Source organism: Linepithema humile, chromosome 2 (assembly GCF_040581485.1).
Source record: "Linepithema humile isolate Giens D197 chromosome 2, Lhum_UNIL_v1.0, whole genome shotgun sequence".
Taxonomy (NCBI): domain Eukaryota; kingdom Metazoa; phylum Arthropoda; class Insecta; order Hymenoptera; family Formicidae; genus Linepithema; species Linepithema humile.
In genome coordinates, this window is record NC_090129.1 from 30,110,702 (window position 1) to 30,129,722 (window position 19,021).

Below are 19,021 nucleotides of genomic sequence, written 5' to 3' on the forward strand. Positions count from 1 at the left end.
CAACCCATTTACCCACCTAGCCCAACGTAGTCGTTTACTCGCCCGATATGACGATGGGCGAGGCCATCTTCCGCGGAGCAATGACTGGCGAAGAACGCGCAATTTACCCTCCCGTATCGAGCCGGGGTGTGCACCATTCAATTATGATAAATGATCGACACCGTGTATCGATAATTCATTTCTTGCAGCGCAGCGGAGTGCGATAACGCTAGCTTTCGTGGCGAGTAGTAAAGAGACTGCGGCTAAAAGGCTACGGTCGTTTAACGTATGAATATTATATATGAAAATGCCACGGGAACGAGAAAAAGAGAGTGTCGGAGAGATAACGATGGACAATGATGCTTGAAGAAAATCGATACTGAAGCGCACGATACGTACCCGAATGTCATCGGAACGCAACTAACGAGCCTGCTTAGAAATCGCCTCCCGCCCACCGCGGTCCCAATCCGTAATAGCTTCGCCGGCGTTCTTATGTATGTCAAGACGCTCTTGGGTAGGACGCGGTCTTTTGTTGAGAAAACCCTCCACGTCCTTCAACGTCATATCCAACTCGAACACCATCTCGCGTGTACATGCCATTATGCCGCCTGTCTTCGGAGCGTCTTCGGGGTTTGTCACCGGGCTGATCTCTATACAAACTTCCGTATTGCCGTCCACTCCTTCCGCTTCTTCGCTGATCGCTCTACATACATCGCGCCATAATTCTCTTTGTCCAGGATGCAAGATGTCGACCAGCGCCCGGAAACTGTCCCAGTCCATATCTCCGCTGTTCGCGAGAATTTCGCGGTAAATCCGCAAAATTTCCGCCGTTGTGTGCTCATCGCCAACGACATCTTTTAACGATTCATCTCTGTAAATAATTCGTCGTGCGATTTTTCTCGCAAAATTGTCCGCGGATTCCATTTTTCCTTGCCTTGATTTGTCGAAAGAAGCGGGAGTAGTCATATTTTCGTGAGAAATTTTGACGGAATCTTTAGATACGTCCGAGTCGCGGCTGCGCGTGTTTACAGAATTATCTCGCCTCCGACAATTCTTATCTTCCGCAGACAATTTAGTCGGAATATAATCATCCGCGCAAATATTTGTCCTCTCCTTGTCTACCGTGAACAATTTATTACAACGAACAAATGTGCCATCCGTAGATTTGGAATGCAATAATTTTTTACCGTTCAACACATCGGTTGTTAAACATCTTTCGCAATAAAACATGAGATCTTCGGCGGAATTTAATGACAGCATTTTTTGAATAACATGATAGAACTTCCTTCGTGTTTCTGGCGATAGTCGAGCGAGAAAATTCGATTCGTGCGTTCGTGGCTCGCGCATCGACTTTTGCGCGTTATCAGAAATTCTATCCCTTGCAATTTCAGCTCTGACATGTCGTGCGATATCTAGAGAGGGTCTTGACGAAACTAATCTACGACCTCGGGGAGTGTCTCCGTCTGTGTTATTTATCTCATCTTTTTTATCCAGAGACCCCATCCATTCGTGTATCAAATTCTCGGCGGAGGACGAGCTAAAAGTTGTATTACTTTCTCTTCTTCGCCCTAAAACAGTGCAATCTTCCAAAGAATCCTTTTCCGTACAATCAGACCAGCTGTCCACTATTTTCTTTTTCTTCTCTCTCGTATCAGAATGTCGCATAATGTTCTTTCTATTATTGTTCACTTTAAGCATCGGTAAGTACTCATCTATTTCAGATAAATGTCCCGACTCGTCGAACAACCAGAATCCTGAATCGCGTTGAGGATAATCGTCCCGACTGCCATATAAAATGGAACTCTGTCTTTTTCTCGCATCTTCTACACGAATGCAGCGTCCTTCTTGCATCTTGGAAAAGAGATCTTCTTCCTTATCTAGCGACGTAAATTGGCCACGTGCCAAATATTTCACAGTATCGATAGTGGAATACATATCCTTGCGCTTCTCGAACAATCGTTGCAAACCTTGGATTTTTTGTACACTCTTTGTGCGCCAATCACCCGCCAGTGAATCATCAATTTGCAATTTAGGTTCGTACGAAATCTTTCTCACAATTTCTTCCTTGTCAGCGTAGGCTTTCATCACCGTTGAAGGTTCGTAATTACACGAATAATTATTTTGTGAAGTGCTGTTGTACTCTTTATTATTTTTAAAATCGATAAATAATCTTTTAAGAACGTTATTATTAAAGTGAGATTTATTTTTAATTTTAACATCGGTTTTTCTCTCGGAAACATTATTAACTCTTTTTGAACTTTCAATACAGCTCTTTATTACGTAAGCGCGTTCGTTAATTGGCAATGATTCAGTTCCGTGCGATTCGTTTTTGTATTTAGTCCGGCGATTCATTTCAGAGCCATTAACAAATATTCTTGATTGCACATTGTTCTCTACATCGCTTATTGAAATCTCTGGTTCTTCATTATTCTGTTCATTATTAGTGCAGTCGCGCTCAGCTGATACAATATCATGTTTGGTTTTTGTTCTATTTTCTTTAACTCTTTCAGTGGCAAAACGTGATCTCAGCATACTTATTACCCCGCAACGTTCGCATTTGTACAAGGAAGAATCCTTTGAGAGAAAATCCTCTAACTTTTTGCTGCGACGTTGCGTTAACACACGTCGCAATGTTCTCGAAATCTCGTTACAGCGACTGTTAGTCACTGAAGAAACATTAGAATCCGAATCTGTAATAAATTCGAGAACTTTACAAGCCGCTCCTAATTCAATGAAAAGCGCGTTACTCGTGTCTCCACATATTTTAGAAAGCGTATCTTCTTTACTTATTTTCTCATCCGTTCGATCGTCCAATTCTTTTCTATCCTCGCATAATGCAGGGATCAACCGTTTATCCAAGCTGCAAGAATGGCCCGAATAATCATGATTCAATTTCTGATAGGTAGGAGATGATGAAACAATTTCCGATCTTTTTACGTTTTGATACGTGTTCTCAGTTTTCTCTTTTTCATCGAACGGATCACACAAATCTCGTTTGCTCTCATATTCGCTTATGGTGCTTAAAGTTCTCGTGGAAGGTGTTATTGTGTAATTCGAAGATGTAATTTGGGGTGGAGCTATCGTTATTTTCCATACATCACCATGAGCCATGTCCGACGATACGTAAAATTTATTCAAGGATCTTCTCGATGATACATCCTCTTCTACGTTGACCTCTAGCAGAAGATCGAGTTCATCATTTGCATATTCCGCAGAGCTAAATGTTTGATAAATTATTATTGGATTTATTATTATGTAGATTTTGTCTGACAAGTGATTTTTTATTACCAATTACGTTTCATATTCATTCGTCGCCATCGAAATGGTTCCTAGAGAACAATACATTTTCATCGATTTATTCCGTTCTTATCTGCATTAATTAAATTTAGATTATTGACATGCAGTTTTAAAACATTTATCAAAGTTATAATTATTTACATACTGCGTGTAGGTTATAAATAAAGTTTCACAAGATTAACATGAAATTTGCTATTTAAATATTTCGCTCATAAGTCTCGCATGGTTTTGCGACTACTCGCATTACTCACGTTTATATCTTAAGCATTCTCTTTAACATACAATTATATAAATATATCGATATTCTCTTTAACATACAATTATATAAATATATCGATATCTTAAATCCTAAATCCTGTATCTCGAATTTTTGACTAATTTCACTTTTTCTGTTATGATAGTATTTTTATCTTTTTATGTATCAAAATTTTTTTAAGATAATCTTAAAAACTTATTTATTAAAACAACTTAAAATCGAGATTTTAGACTTAAAGTATTGTGATATATTATCTAAATTAATAAAACATACAATTATAACAATTATAACATTATAGTCAATATATAAAATAAAACTATCTTGATTAAATTTTAAATATTTTTATATTACTCCATTATATTAATAATTTAAAACATAAAGATTTGCTTGGAATGTTTGAAAAAATAATTAAAATTCAGCATTTGAGCAGATAAAAAAGTGTCACTCTTTATACAACGAACAAAATAAAATCTCTGTGGAAACTAGAAATAACTACATATCGCAAATAATCGCGTATAATCGATATCGAGTTTACGCTCATGGAAATGTAAAAAAATGACTGTCTTGCGTCCCATCATAGACGATGCGTGAAAGAGGCTGCCCTTTGTAAGAATGCCTCAGATCATGGCAGAGGCATTTGCAAGAGGGCTGTTAGACAAGATAATGGTAGAAGTTCTGGACGTTATAGATCGCGACACACAGGATGGTAAGATATAAGCGTCTGCGAGTTTCGTAAATGTAACGGCGCGTTGAATAGCAACGTGTTGTACACGTCGATGTTGTTCATCGATAAATGCATGTTGCTTCATAATAGCAAGATTTTCTGTGTGATAAATGCAAGCAACATGTGACACGTGATTGATAATTATCGCACATAAAGATAATTGCGTAAATATATAGATATTTAAATAATTATAATATTAAACACAAGTACAAACTGTCATTGTACATAGAAAAATCCTGGGGACCGCGCATTGATGAGGAAACAGACAATGCCCAATTGGAATTCGTAAACGACGCATCTCAAGCGTACGAATGCACACACAAAAATTACAGCAAGGCCGAAGAAATGGAACTAATTGCGAAAATAGTTCGCGACCTGCGCGACATACAGATTGGAGATTCGCGTTACGTACTGTCGCCTTCATTGTTAGCGTTGGAAAAACAGGTAATTGGATGCAGCTGTATGAATGAAAACCTTTTCGAGACATTGTTGTTCAAGCACAATCTCTGGCGACTGTTATAATCATTAATCTTTATTTAGCTCAAGAAAGATGGTACTAAAACTTTTAATAAGTTAAACCAGAATAAGATAAAACTGCTTTCTTATTTTATGGAAAAAGTAAACGACTATCTCATTTTTCAAATGTAGAATATTTTACTTCTGAAATAAGTTTATAATTATATAAACTTCTGCAAGAGTAAGAATAATTAAATAAAATTACAATTAAACAATTACAATTAAATTTTGCAAAATAAAATTCTTTTAAAAGTTACAATACTCACTTCAATGCAGACTGTTCTAAGTAAACCGGATAGTTGCATTTACACGACAATCACGTGCGAAAGGTCTCGCGTGTGCAATATAATCGCAATTTGCTCTAGAGTCGCTTCTACGCCGCATTAATTCCACGCGTGCCTGTTCCCTGCGTATGTTATGATACGAAGACGTTTACTCACGAGACATTCACCTGTCCTCGCTCGAACAGGTGAAATGCGCCGCGTGTAACGTCGACGGCGTATCACCGGCGAACCCAACGTCGGCCGACATCGCTGAAACTCAGCGCGCGTCTCAGGGTCAAGGCGACACGCGCCGGATTACACCAGCGGCGATCCACGAGTCTCCGGCCGAGCCAACGGAGCCGCAGAAAACGATCCAGAAAGAGAAGGAGAGCGACACGGTCGGCGAAGCAACCAGCGTGTCCGCCGGCCTGCTGCACCAGCTGATCGAGCAGTTGGAAAACAAGACGGCGGCGGCCTGTTCCAAGAATGACGCGCCTTTGGACTCGACCAGCAAGGATCGCATCGCCGTTTGGGAGGAGAAGGAGGAGCAACTCATCAGGACTATCGAGGGCAATGCGCGCGAGATCGCGACGGAGGCGCTTCGCAGCGAATCGATCGGTCGCTTCCGCGTCGTCGAGCTGAAGCACAACGAGGAACTGAGGTGTCATTCGAGTCAGCACGTGGCGTCCGCCTCGAGAGACACCGGTCTTGAAGAGATCCAAATCGAGAAGCGCGAGTCGAGCTCGACGTTGAAACGGCCGCGCGACGACGCCGCGATGGAGCAGATTTTACCCGCGGACGACGCGGAGAAACGAAAGACGTTAAGCGAAATAACGAGGAAAAAGAAGAGAGGCTTCGGCGACAGATTGAGAAAATTCCTCCGCACCACTTTCGGCCACCGGAAGAATTGACGCGGCGTTCCGGATGAAACGTTACTTACGCGATCTACTTTAAGCGCAATGACGACAAAGGAACACCCTTTTAAGTCGTGCATTTTTAAAAGGGAATCATGCTCCCCTCATTTTTACCCGCTGCACTCCGCTGCCTGTTCGCAAATCCAGCGGGTAAAAATAACCGACCCGTATCCAGCCTCCCGTAACTTCGGCATCTTTTGCGGCTTAAACGCAACGTGTGAATCAGACTCTGTATATTTCTAGATGATAATCATGCCAAGCGTTTCATCCACATTGTTGAAGAACCCACAAAATTCTGTAAAATATAGCATCTGACGATCTCATATTTGCGTGTCGTGTTTATTGCGATAGTTTAAACGATTCAGCAGGGAATAAAAGGAGCAATAATTGCAGAATTTGATGTGACGCTGAAGGCCGAAGGTATTTTTGCTTTCACACTGCGGATCTGGCAGCTCTGACATAAGAATGTCGTCGTGTCGACATATATCGTAATCCCATTTATCGTAGCAGGAAGAGGCGCACCGGCCAACTCTCGCCTCTCGTCGCATCTCGAACTGTTTTTGGACCGCGGCGTTGCCATGCCCGGCGCCGATCCGGACCGTGAAACTTCTTGTCGAAACCTGGACCTCAGCATCCGCTGTATCTTGATCACAGCGACATCTGCTGAAATAAAATGAGTAAATTTGGTAACACACGGTACCACTTCTGGTTCACGCTTCGTTCGGTTAGCATCCACTAGCACCAGACGATCGACAATGGTGAGTCTCGATACATTCGCCGATTTTTCCTTTCTTGAGGCTGAAGATTTGTTTCTGAAGTCTTTATTCGTGTTCTGTAATTTTCTTGCTAACAATTATTTTATAATTCTAGTTATATAATTCCAATTTTATAAAGTTCAATATATTTTCATCATCTTATAATTTATGTTTAAAATTTTTTTAATATTGTCGACTGGATTGCTTTCAAATAATAATAAATTCATTAATCTTTCAATTCAGTTTTAATCAGATTACGTTTAATAATAAATTAATTAAATTAATGATAAACAACCAACTTACCAAAATGTATAACGTTTTAATTTAATGAAAAATTTTATATTTCAGGCAGACCTCAGCGGCAAAGACGTCGAAAGTGAGTAAAGCAATCTGTAAATAGTTTTCTCATATTTCAGTGAGCAAACCATATGGAAATAATTAACAAAAATAAATTTACCAATTTACATCGCAATCACGCGCGCAAACTATAAGTGAACTATAAAACGAACTATAAGTGACTCTGTATTAGTAGTTTCGTAATTTTCAACTCGTGCGTGATACTACTAGAGGAAAGTGTGAAAGAAGTTTCGACAGAAAAATCTAAAACTTTTATTCCTATTAAAATTGATAGTAAATTTCGTGCCAAATTATATTACTCGCTAATGCCAAAACCAAATGTCAACGTTAAAATCACAATATCAATGATTGCAAAAGAAAAATTTGATTAATACATTTATCTTTAAAAATATTTATTTTATTCTACACTTAAGTTGGATTATTTAAAAAAAAATACTTATAGAAGATAAAAAAGCATTTGATTTCTTTAAAACCAAAGATGGGTTTTTAAACATATATTGTTTGCGCGTTTTGATATTAAATAATTAAATATCTGTTTCTATAACAAACAAATACAATCTATTTAACACAAAAATTAAAAATTTTTTAAAATAATACTTTTTGTATTAAATTTTCGCGGATATTAGTAATTAATTCAATAAAATAAATCATAACATGCAAATTTTCCTTTACCAAATTTTCAATTTGCTCGTGTGATCGCGAATATCGTCATTTTTTCGGCGTTACATAACGGCTCATCGGATAGAAGGATGCAACCGTTCGGTAGCATGTCAAAAATAGGTTGGTAGGCTGTTCTTATATGGTTCGGCGGGGGTAATCTGACCCACTACTTCCACCAGCGAGTTCCTCAATCGGCGGGTTAGTGGGGGTTGCCGCCACCCAAAATAGAACAATATTTTTGAACTAGGTACGCACCGTGATACTCCGCGCCTGCCGACTGGTATTAACCCAGATTTCGCACCTCACATATTTAACACATAAACCAAATATCTATGGCTGATGGTAGAAAAGTATATCACGAACATTTTTACTTATTCAGTTATTACATTTAACGTAAAAAATGAGCACGTCTAATCGTCGCCAAACGCATCCGCAAAGATATCTGTTGCTGTATACTTGAAAAAAATAACATAAAAAATTATTTATTTTATTGAAAAGAGGCAGAATTCGCTTTCTCCATTTACGATACTGATGGCACCAACGTCATCGATGCAGTTGACCTTGGTAATGTTCTCCGCGCGTTGAACTTGAACCCCACAAATGCAACTATTGAGAAGTTGGGCGGCACAAAGAAGAAGGGCGAAAAGAAACTAAAACTTGACGAATTCCTGCCAATCTTCAGCCAGTGCAAAAAAGACAAAGAACAAGGGTGTTACGAGGACTTCTTGGAGTGTTTGAAGCTGTACGACAAACAGGAAAACGGAACTATGCTCGGCGCGGAATTGTCTCACACGCTTATGTCGCTTGGTATGATCATCTTTTACAAATTATTATAGAAACATAAGAAAGAGTTTTAATTCAACAAGTGTCCATACTTCATTTCTATCATTATTTCCCTAAATATGACAAATTATTTGTCAAAAATTTTATTATACGCTAATTACAAAGAATTCCGGTAGACAACTTCTTTCATTTCTATATGCAATTTTATGAAAAAGCATCTTTAAATTATATTTATTTTTATGACCTGAAAACCGTTTATACATATTTATTATATGCATTTGCTGTAAACAAAAAATAATAATTTAAAAACATCTGCTTTCAAGAAATTATAAATAACCTTATCGCAGGTGAGCGTCTCACTGATGCGGAATGCGACGAAGTAATCAGGGACTGCATGGACCCCGAAGACGAAGACGGTTTCATCCCCTATGCCCGTAAGTATCGACTCATGAGTTCCAGAAATTGATTGCGTCCCCCTCAATTAGACAAAGAGTGTTAAATCACCTCTGCACCCGTGAGTCACAACATATACAACAGTATAGTTAGTGTAAAAATTATTGTTAAAACCCCCATCTATTCTGTAAGTCCACGAGTCTGGTTTGCTAGAGCTGAAAACACTTTAGTGTAAAAAATATTGTTCAAACCCCTGTTTATTCTGTAAGTCCCCGAGTCTGGTTTGCTAGAGCTGAAAACACTTTAGTGTAAAAAATATTGTTAAAACCCCTATCTATTCCGCAAGTTCCCGAGTCTGGTTTGCTAGAGCTGAAAACACTTTAGTGTAAAAAATATTGTTAAAACCCCTATCTATTCTGTAAGTTCCCGAGTCTGGTTTGTTAGAGCTGAAAACACTTTCGTATATCTTGCAAGTACAGTTGAAAGACCCCCATCGTAATATCCCCTATTCGTGATGTATAGCCCCTTAATTACTTCCGGCAACGTAAAGAGGCGACTCCGACATACTCCGCGAACTTTCCTCCGGATTTAATTCACTCCCTTCCCATTGTTTGACACTTCCACATTTTTGTGTTTCGCAGCCTTCTTGAAGAAGATGATGGTGCTGTTGTAAGCGGTCAAGGTGTTGTCGAGACAATGATCATCCATCGTGAGTACATTGTCCAGTACGAGACTCCAATGTTTGTCCGTCACTTCTTCGCTTCGACTGTCTCTGTGCCTCTACGTCTCTTTGTCTTTCTATCTCTTTGTCTCTCTCTCTTTCTCTCTCTCTCTCTCTCTCTGCCTCTCTCTCTCTCTCTCTCTCTTTCTCTTTGTATTTATTAACATCGTTCCATCCGCTTCTTCTCGTTGAACATATTCCAGAATTTATAGGACGCAACGCTGCAGCTCAACAGGGATGCTGAAATCGATAACCCGCTTCTCGCGCAGAAACACGTACGAAGGTTTGCTCGCGCACGAGGTCGATGACTCGACGAGATCATTAAATTATCTGAAATAAAATAAGTAAAGAATCTTGCAAACTAAATATTAGAACTAAAAATTTATATAATAAAAGATTATCTACAATACATTCTGTGTAAATTTTTATAATTTACTTTTTTATTTAAATTTCGCGATTGTCAATTATTTAAAATGGAAAACATATAATTATATTCATATTATATATCTTATATATAAATTATCTTCTTTTCTACACGTATGCTTTTGCTGTAAGAGCAACTTTTAATTTTCAAAATTCCTTGCATCCTGGTCATTATATGCAAATTATTAATGCTTATTATACATCTACATGTCTGTCGCTTCTCTTGCTTAGCTATTAAGAAAAGTCAGCACGGCAGCACAAAACGGAACATTGACTGCCTATATCTGAATAATAGGACTAAATTGTCTAGCATTTACAAACAGTTTCATGCAGACTAATTTTCGATCTCTGCCTTTAAATGTACGTTTATCAACTTTATAAAAACGCTTAATCATTTGTCTCGGTATGTTTGCATTTTATCTACGTGAAAAATATACTAACAACAACACTTTGTTCGCAGCGTTCCTTCGTAGACTGTGTGAAAAAGCGGCAGCAGGTGCCGACGATTAATGAACAGTAAGATGATCGCCGTCAACAACTATCCGCTCCACATCAACGAAGGACACACTTGCCATATTCGCTCGTCACATTCGCCACACTTTTCGTCCCTCCGCTCGATCACGTCGCGCACCCACGCGAGGACCCACCTGACAATTTGCACGTAATCCGCAATACGCGATCCTGATATCAGCACCGTCGAGACGCCAACAGCATTTTATCGAAAGAGAAGCAAAAAATCTACGAATATCGAGTACAAAAAAATTCAACATTTCATCTCGAACGCATGCAATATCGTTAATTGATTCGGTTTCATACACTGTTGCGATACACGTTGAATATACAGGAATGTAAAATATCTTCTAATAATGTAGCAACATTGTACAAAGTCGAATGAAACGGTCGGTGTTAATTTACTTCTTACTGTTACTGTAATAAATCGTTCCTCTCGAATTATCGGAGAGGATTAAAAGTCGTCTATTGTGCGTTATTATTTTTGAAACAGACCCGCCTATTTTCTGCTCTTTAGCCGTCTTGTAAATTTCATAATAATTTCTTTCCGCGTTATTTATCGTAAGACCGCGTAACATTTCGTAAGACGACCTAGTTATTGTTATATTGTATATTATTATTATCTTATATTATATTGGTTACTGTTATAATATAATGTTAAAGGCCATCAGATATAGACTTTTTGCAACGTCGCTAGATAAGTCTGGCTATTTTTGTCTGACTGACATTTTCTTGCTCTACTTAAATGATCGCGTGAGAAACACAGACAATAAAGTTTGTCACAGTCGAAATCTATTTAAAAACCGCATTAGTATGTTGAATCACGTCCTTCCACGCATTCCACAAAACATGATAATAGCATAGTCATCTATTTCTGTAGATTTCAGTAATGCAATGAAATACAATTGCATCATTAATTATTCGCATAGAACTTCAAACTTTAAAAGAACTATCTAAATTATTGCTAGATAATTATAAGTATTCGAAGACTATTGAAAAGTTTTCTTAAACTTAAAAGACAAAGTTGAAATCAATAAAAATGACGTCTGCGTAAAACTATAAGATTTAATAAGATAAAATCTGAAATGATAAAAAATTTGTATGTCCACATGTAATGAGACAATTCATAAATTAGCTTGGATCGAGTCCAAATAATTTCTGCTGGCTGAATTTCACAAATTGAGAAAAGTCGCTAATCCAGCCGATGCAGCCTACCGTGACACACATCTCTTCAGCATCCCGAGCGAGCGGGAGAGTAGCGAGCGGGAGAGTTCGATCGATAAATCTCGCGTGCAGCCGCCAGGCGCGGGTTTCAATCGCGCACAATCTCTCCGGTTGTCGTGCGTCGTCATCATACCTGGCCCGATGATAGAACGCCTGACGATGGCTTGTCGTGGGTGGACGAGCACGGTACGTTCGTACGCGCTCGGCAGGCTTCGCGTACAGGGATACAGGCAGGCGTGGGGCCTCCGCTCCGGTCCCGGCGAGCCGCCGGCGGCGGCGGCAGCGGCGGCGGTGGCGACGGCAGCTGCGGAGGTCGAGTCAGTCGCTTCAAACACGTCGTAAGCGTCGCGTGTTTTTCCGAGTCATCAGCGAAATCGCCGTCACCGGGGTTGTCATCGCAGCTCGTTTACCTCGTCCTCGCGTATTTATTTACGTGCGCGCGTAGTCACGGACTGACCACGTAGTCGTCGGCGTAACGCGCGGGCGCGCGACGTCGTAGTCGGAGTGCTTGACGCGGAGTGCCGAGAGGAAAGATCAATCTCCGGAGTAGACAAACCACCCCGCCTAGATTGCGCCGCGAGGATGACGGACGTCCAGGTGAAGCAGGACGCCGGTGGCAGGCTGTATCAGAGCGGCGCGCAGCAAACAGGTTGGTCCCGTCTCGCGCGAGCACGCGGTACCTTCGCGGCGACGTTTATTTTCGCAACCGACAACCTTGAGGTCGACGGTGGTCCACGGAGGCCACCGATTGGAGCAGCCGCGGTGCGCGTTCCGCCATTTTGACCCGACGCGCGGTAGAAATCTCGCGGCGGAAAAATCGCGCTTTTCCGCTTCGCACATTGTTCCGCGCGCCACTGATCCTCTCACGCGATTAACGCGAGCTGCGTGAGCCGCGACAGGACGAAACGCGATGCTGATTCGCCGTGCGATCTGCCGGGTGCGGTCTGGGAAAACGCGTGTGTATTGCGATATTGGGGACAATAATATCAGCGTTTGACAGATAACTTGATGTCATCCTTTCGGAGCTTAAACGCTCGTTAAAACTGAATGTGAATAATTTCTGGTTCATTGAATTTCCTTCCACAGAGCAGAATTATTCTGAAAACAAACAGATTCGTATTAAATGTTATAAATCTGTAGAACAGCCTCACCCGTTAGCTTTCTAGAAACATCTATGGTCAGTTTCTCCTACGATACGTTATTGATTTATCCGAATAAAAAATTCTGTGGAATAAATAAGTTATATTTGAATTTTTTTTAATTAATCGACACAGATTAATTTAGAAAGATTATTTTCCTACTTATTTAAACCTTTTGTCAATAACTTCTTATACTTTTTTTGTTAACTTCTGTATCATTTGCTGCAAGCTATAATCTTCAATTCGTTACATCACAACATATCATCCATATTACATCGTGCTTACAAGGTTGCATCGGAATAGCTCGTGAATTTGTCACGTATAGGACTTCGCTTTCGAAGTACTACGCACAATTCAGTGTTTCCCGATTCCTGGTTGAATAAAAATATAAATTTTTTTTCTAAAAAATATACAAACATATATTTTTATTTATCGCATAACTGTTACAAACATTGAACGAGGAAAGATATATATCACTTACTTTTGATTTTTTATCGCGGTCACTCTACTTCAGTGCACACTGAAAATTAATATCGCCACTTGTGAACAGCAACAAGCACTTCCATTGATCGCTGACGAAACGTCTGACGAAAACGTGTCGCGCATATCGGTGAATGAGTATTTTTGTATGAAACGATACACGAGAAACATTCTGCGACATGCAAAATTGCCTGTGAAAAATTCATATTTGCATTCATTAATTCACAAATGGAGATTCGTAATATCGAGGTATCACCGACTATCACGAAAAGATAAAACGCGCTTTTATTGATAAGAGATAAGAGAAATATGATACACAATGTAGAGCCGATTTAACATGCTATCCCGGAATTGCATATGCTATGCAATTATATATAAGATACATGATTATGTAAATACACGAACGATAACACAGTGAATACTTTGTCAATTGTGCTTATATCAATTCAATCTATTTGTGATACGCGAACCGCTGCTCACGAATCTCGAGAACGTATTATGTGAAGTGCATGCGCACTTATGTGTATAAGTAGGCATTAATTATTGAAGGGATCGGAAAGCGGCGGTTGTATGGGAACCTGGATAAGTATCATTACGACTCTTGCATAGATTTATGAGGAAGACTGTACGATGGCCTCAACGTCTGGGGGCATTATACTCGAAGCGATGAGAAAATCCAACGTGTAATGTAGCCGGCCTTACGACTGGGAAGCTTTTTTAACCGCTACTTACGCTCTTAATCGTGCTCTCTCCACCGCGCAATTGATACCTTCTGCCGGAATCAATTGCGATATAAAAATCGTCACGCGCGACCGTGGGAGAAATGCTGAGACTTTCGTTTATCGCTGTCGATAAAACGTCCGACAGCAGTCTCGCTGCCTGGCACAATGTACCCTGCAAAATCCGCCAATTCTTTCCGCCGTTGTCTGAAACGTCGCGACTTGACATCTTAATGATGCATGATGCAACGATTATTAAAACGAAAGATATTCGCTCGGAAAATTCAGCGCATTGTATGCCTCTTGTATTTCTCCGCGAACGAGGAAGTAACGTGACCCTGCGGTTATTAAGCGGCTTGGCGATGCTTACGCCGCAATTTACCGTAAATCAGAACCGACCTACGTTAAATGGGTCCTCAAGGTCTTGACGGTGAATAACGATCACGCGAGCGATCGCGCGCCGCTTTCCGTGAGCCGCGGTGAATTTTTATTCCCGGACGCCGGTCGTAACTCGTCGGCTTTTTATCGCAATGCAAACGTGGATGCAAAGTCGCGATATGAGTGATCGAAGGCTCGTCGCACGGATCGTCGAACTCCGTACGTGAGCTCTGAATGCGTCTTCGCTTCTCGCGGCAAACGGAGCAGAAAAATCGGCGCAACGAGAATGACGCTTATCGGCCAATTAGGAAATTGATGAGCGTCAATGAGCTAACGATGTTTCGTGGGCGTGTAATTGCCGGAATTGCCAGGACTCGCCTCCGATGACGGAGTTACGATCGGGACTTTAATCGGATGACCGTGTCGCCGCATTCTCGAATGGGACGACGCTTTGGGCGGACAGGCATCCGCTGTTTGTCCGCCACTTCCGGATACGGACAGATCCAGGAGGGGTTTCGCAGTTGTCCCAATTATTACGCAGACGGTGCCGCTAGAATCGTTTTATTTTTATCAAATTGAAACGTTTGCATTTTTTCCAAATAAAATAACAATCTCGTATTTAAATCACAGAAAATAACGAGTATAAAAATTGGATAATAATGCTTCACTCTGTCAAAAGTACAATTGTTCAAATTCATTACTGTAATCTTGAAAAACTAATTTCAACAATTAAGCTATAGTAATATTATAGAAAAACAATGTCTCCAGTCTCAATTTGCACGACAGACGCTAATCTGACATTGGCATCGGTTCTTTGCATTCGTCACTAATCGTTGAATTAATGATTCGTAACCGGACGACATGATGTGTGGAGTTAACGCGCGAGTACCTAGCGGAGTTGCGTGAATACTTTACGTTATGCGAGTACGAGGCCAAGGTTCTGCTCGTTACCCACGTCCCCCTTCGCACCCTAACACTGGTCATTATTGCGATACGCGTCATATATATGTGCGTGCCCCAGCCCGTTCATAAAAGCATTGTATTTTATGTTGGCAATACAAAATTATCATTTTTACATCCAGTTTAATTCAATTTATCTCCTCCCTACTCATTGTTTTTTTAATGTACACGGTTCGTTTATTTCTTCAAACAAAATTTTATTAAAATACGGAAACAGCACCTGTTGTGAAAAAAATGTGATAGAACCTCGCCGCAATTCGACGTCGGTCAACTTATCCGCGCTCCGATAACGCTTTCGGAATAGCGCGAGGCATGCCGGTTCGCCGATGCACGCGTTACGTGCACGCTACCAATAATTATCCGGCCTCGATAGAACGCAAAGACGAAAAAGTTGTTGCAAACTCGCACAGATTATGCCTCGTTCAACGCGCACGGTATCGATCAAACTCCCCGCGAAATAACACTGTCGCAACAACGTGCCGCGAATTGCGAAACGTCGGCATGTGGTCGGTCCCATTAGCGGAATCGTCTCCGTTGGCAGCCGTCCGCACGTAAGGTTCAGCGACCGGTCGGACTCTCTTTTTTCGCCGCGCGCGACCTATTCAGCGATCATTCCCCGCCGAAGGGAGGAAGGGGCCTACTTTCCAACGGAGCCCCATCGGTTGAACGTCACGTTCAGGAGAACTCGGCCAAGCAACGCTCCAGTTAATAGTGCCGATATCTGGCTTCGACTACGCGCTATGCTCGGCGTAAAATTACGACGCCGATTACTTATGCGTACCGTACTGGAAGGCATTCGGGCAACTAATATGAACAGCTCGATCGTTTCATTTAAATTGCAGATTAACGAATACGCGGGATGTGTCGCGAAAGCGCAAACATCAATTTGCATATGTATGATTACGTAATTTACTTACTTCTCACGACGTTCGCAATATAATGTAAAACAGTTTGAACTCACGGAAAGTAAATATTTTGCGATGAAAAAAAAATGGAAAAAGCTGCATAGTTTACTTGTACACTCGCTGATCTACTGCGATCTAATGACCACATTTGTAACAAATAATTGTCGATTGTATAAAACAATTTGTCGTTACATATGTGTCAAGGATGTGATCGAATGTACCTGTCTACCTGTATAAAAGCGTTAAACGCATCGCGATAACAGTCCGTACGCGCAACGCGACGATTACGTCAGCTTTAAAATTATATCTCGCGACATAATCGCCGGAACCGTTCGTGTAGATAAACGCGAGTGCAATCGACGAAGTATCTCGCAATTCACGCCGACCGAACTGTCAATGAGTGCGACAAGGTAGTCTATTTATCTCGAGAAAAACGACAGCCACCTTCTCCGAGCTAATATTTACTGACCAAGTAATACGCGTGTAAAGAAAATAATATCTGCTCTATAATCTGTCTACAATCTTATTCAAGGAAAAAGCAAACAGTATATCGCGCGTGTATGATCGCTAATTACGATAAAAATTTACTAAAATTATAAATCAAGTGGTAACAAAGCAATAAAATATTTACGTTTTTAAAATAGAGACAACATTGATAGCAAAAGCTATCTAGTTGAAAATACAGACAGAAATTATATACTACGGACATTCACATCTACGAACATGTAGAATTACCACGCTGTCGCGACAAGTAGACCTGACGTCATTTAGACTAACTTTGGTCATGATAATCGATGATGTCATATCTCGTGAACGTGAACATTCTAAATGGCTGCGAACAGGACATTATGGTTATTTAGGTTTCACGGTTTTAATGGACATATGATTATATAATAAATTCTTATTTAAAATTTATCATCTGGTCGACCGTGTAGAAAACAAGAAAGTTATAAAAGAAGCAATCAAACTGCATATTTTATCTTCGACATATAAAGTAAATATGCTAATATCCCGGAAGAAACCATATATTATTACAGAACATATTCATATATTTTTAAACAGATTTTGTTGAATATTAATATTTCAAGCGCATAAATAATTGAGTATCATTTATATGTAAGAATCCAGTAAATACAAAGACTAAAATTTACGAATTTTATTTTAAAACCACATTAATATTTATTCATTATATAAGTGCTGAACTTATATAATGTTTTATAGCAATATATAAACGTTTTTATACATATTTACGCGACTAAATGCAATTTACACATTTATGCGTAAATATATCTTACATATATTTTAAACAAATATGATTTACTCGATCTTTCGGAAGTGGTAATTATTTTAGGACATTAAAAATAGTTTTATTGAAAAATAGTTTCAACAAGCAAACCTTTCTGACAAACAAACCTTCGTATAAACTTGAGAAAAGCGCGTATTCAGCTTAGGAAGGCAAACTTCTCTTGCATTCAGTATGCGGTACGTTGGCGTCGATATGCCCTTCCGTATAACGCACATGGTGAGGGAGAAACCAGGAAAGGGAGCGCGTAGTCGTACAAAGGCTGGGTAAAGGGCGAGGGTAGAAACCCCAGGAGGGGTTTGCCGGAGTAGACGCGGGAATCGATAATAAAACGGCGCGGCGACGCGCAGCATCCGTGCTACTGCGAAGCCGGTTTGTGCTGGACATTTAATGCATGCTAGATTGCGCCCTTTTATAGGACGAATGGGATGCACACAAAAAATTTCAACCCAGAAATTCAAATTTGCCGGCGCAGAAACGCGCATTGATGATAAAATTCTGCAAATCGAGTTTCTTCAAAATCACGTTTAATTACGTAATAGAAAAGTTTCTAACGCTGTTGCAGAAATTGAAAGAAAAAACGAAGAAGATAAAATGTGTAATTCGAGATGCAATATTCGCAATCGGCAATGTCCTTACATTTCTCACAGTCTATTCACCTGTGAGATGTGCAGGAGGAATCTTTGCAATCATCGCAATCAGACGAACGAAAAGAATTGCACTTCGGTTAGGTATCGCGTGACACGCAGAATGACTATTTGTGACCATTGAACGACTCGACGTCATTTATAATGAGCTTAATGAGACGAGACAGTAAAGCGACAGTGATCGTCTTTAATTTGCTCGAAACGATCGGTGGGGCACACCCGTGGCAATCGTCATTATTGTATGTCTCGATGCTGAGGCGTGACCGATTGTCCGCGTAGGATTGCCATTGCGCCTTACCGATAATTTTACGACAGGAGACTAATGGACCAGATCGTCGTCCCGATCGCTTAATTGTTCAAGCCTTATTGGCGCAATCGGCGATCGCGAGCTGCTCGCAGTGCCAAAAAATTCTCGGCTCAATTAACGATCGTTACTATCTTCGATCGAGGTACGTTTTTTTGTGCACCCGTAAACGAGCGTGTGCACATTGCTTTATAGGGAATATGACGAAATTACAACGAGGCTATTTTCGTCTGTCACGCTTCTGTGAAATGTGTTAGAATTTCTGAACAATATTATAAATGTTATAAAATAGCTCAACCGAAAAATTACATATGATGCAACGTAATTAAAGATAAAAGTAAAATTCCAATACACTGTTTGTGGAAATATTTTAAAAATTATATGTGTGAAATTTTAGAATCAGAACAATAA

General features: G+C 40.2%; 3 protein-coding genes across 5 annotated transcripts; 2 read left to right on the plus strand and 1 right to left on the minus strand.

Annotated features, from left to right (window-relative positions):
- Positions 1-7: 7 nt before the first annotated feature.
- LOC136997813 (uncharacterized) lies at positions 8-3,406 on the minus strand. The gene is made up of 2 exons (XM_067349147.1): positions 3,268-3,406; positions 8-3,196 (listed from the first exon to the last, which is right to left on the minus strand). Exons 1-2 carry the CDS (start codon positions 3,285-3,287, stop codon positions 400-402), a joined length of 2,817 nt encoding a protein of 938 aa, XP_067205248.1. The 5' UTR covers positions 3,288-3,406; the 3' UTR covers positions 8-399.
- Positions 3,407-4,070: 664 nt separating this feature from the next.
- On the plus strand, positions 4,071-6,596 carry LOC105671635 (uncharacterized). Of its 2 annotated transcripts, XR_010888452.1 has the most exons (4): positions 4,071-4,238; positions 4,486-4,700; positions 5,242-6,369; positions 6,457-6,596. XR_010888452.1 is itself a non-coding variant. In XM_012365932.2 (3 exons), exons 1-3 carry the CDS (start codon positions 4,145-4,147, stop codon positions 5,944-5,946), a joined length of 1,014 nt encoding a protein of 337 aa, XP_012221355.1. In that variant the 5' UTR covers positions 4,071-4,144; the 3' UTR covers positions 5,947-6,443. The 2 variants fall into 2 exon arrangements, 1 of the variants encoding a protein (XP_012221355.1); XM_012365932.2 differs by lacking the exon at positions 6,457-6,596 and having other exon boundaries at positions 5,242-6,443.
- Mlc1 (Myosin light chain alkali) lies at positions 6,574-11,017 on the plus strand. Of its 2 annotated transcripts, XM_012366061.2 has the most exons (6): positions 6,574-6,707; positions 7,053-7,080; positions 8,220-8,528; positions 8,852-8,938; positions 9,539-9,606; positions 10,502-11,017. In XM_012366061.2, exons 1-5 carry the CDS (start codon positions 6,705-6,707, stop codon positions 9,568-9,570), a joined length of 459 nt encoding a protein of 152 aa, XP_012221484.1. In that variant the 5' UTR covers positions 6,574-6,704; the 3' UTR covers positions 9,571-9,606; positions 10,502-11,017. The 2 variants fall into 2 exon arrangements, with proteins under 2 accessions (XP_012221484.1, XP_067205287.1); XM_067349186.1 differs by lacking the exon at positions 9,539-9,606.
- The last annotated feature ends 8,004 nt before the right edge of the window (positions 11,018-19,021 follow it).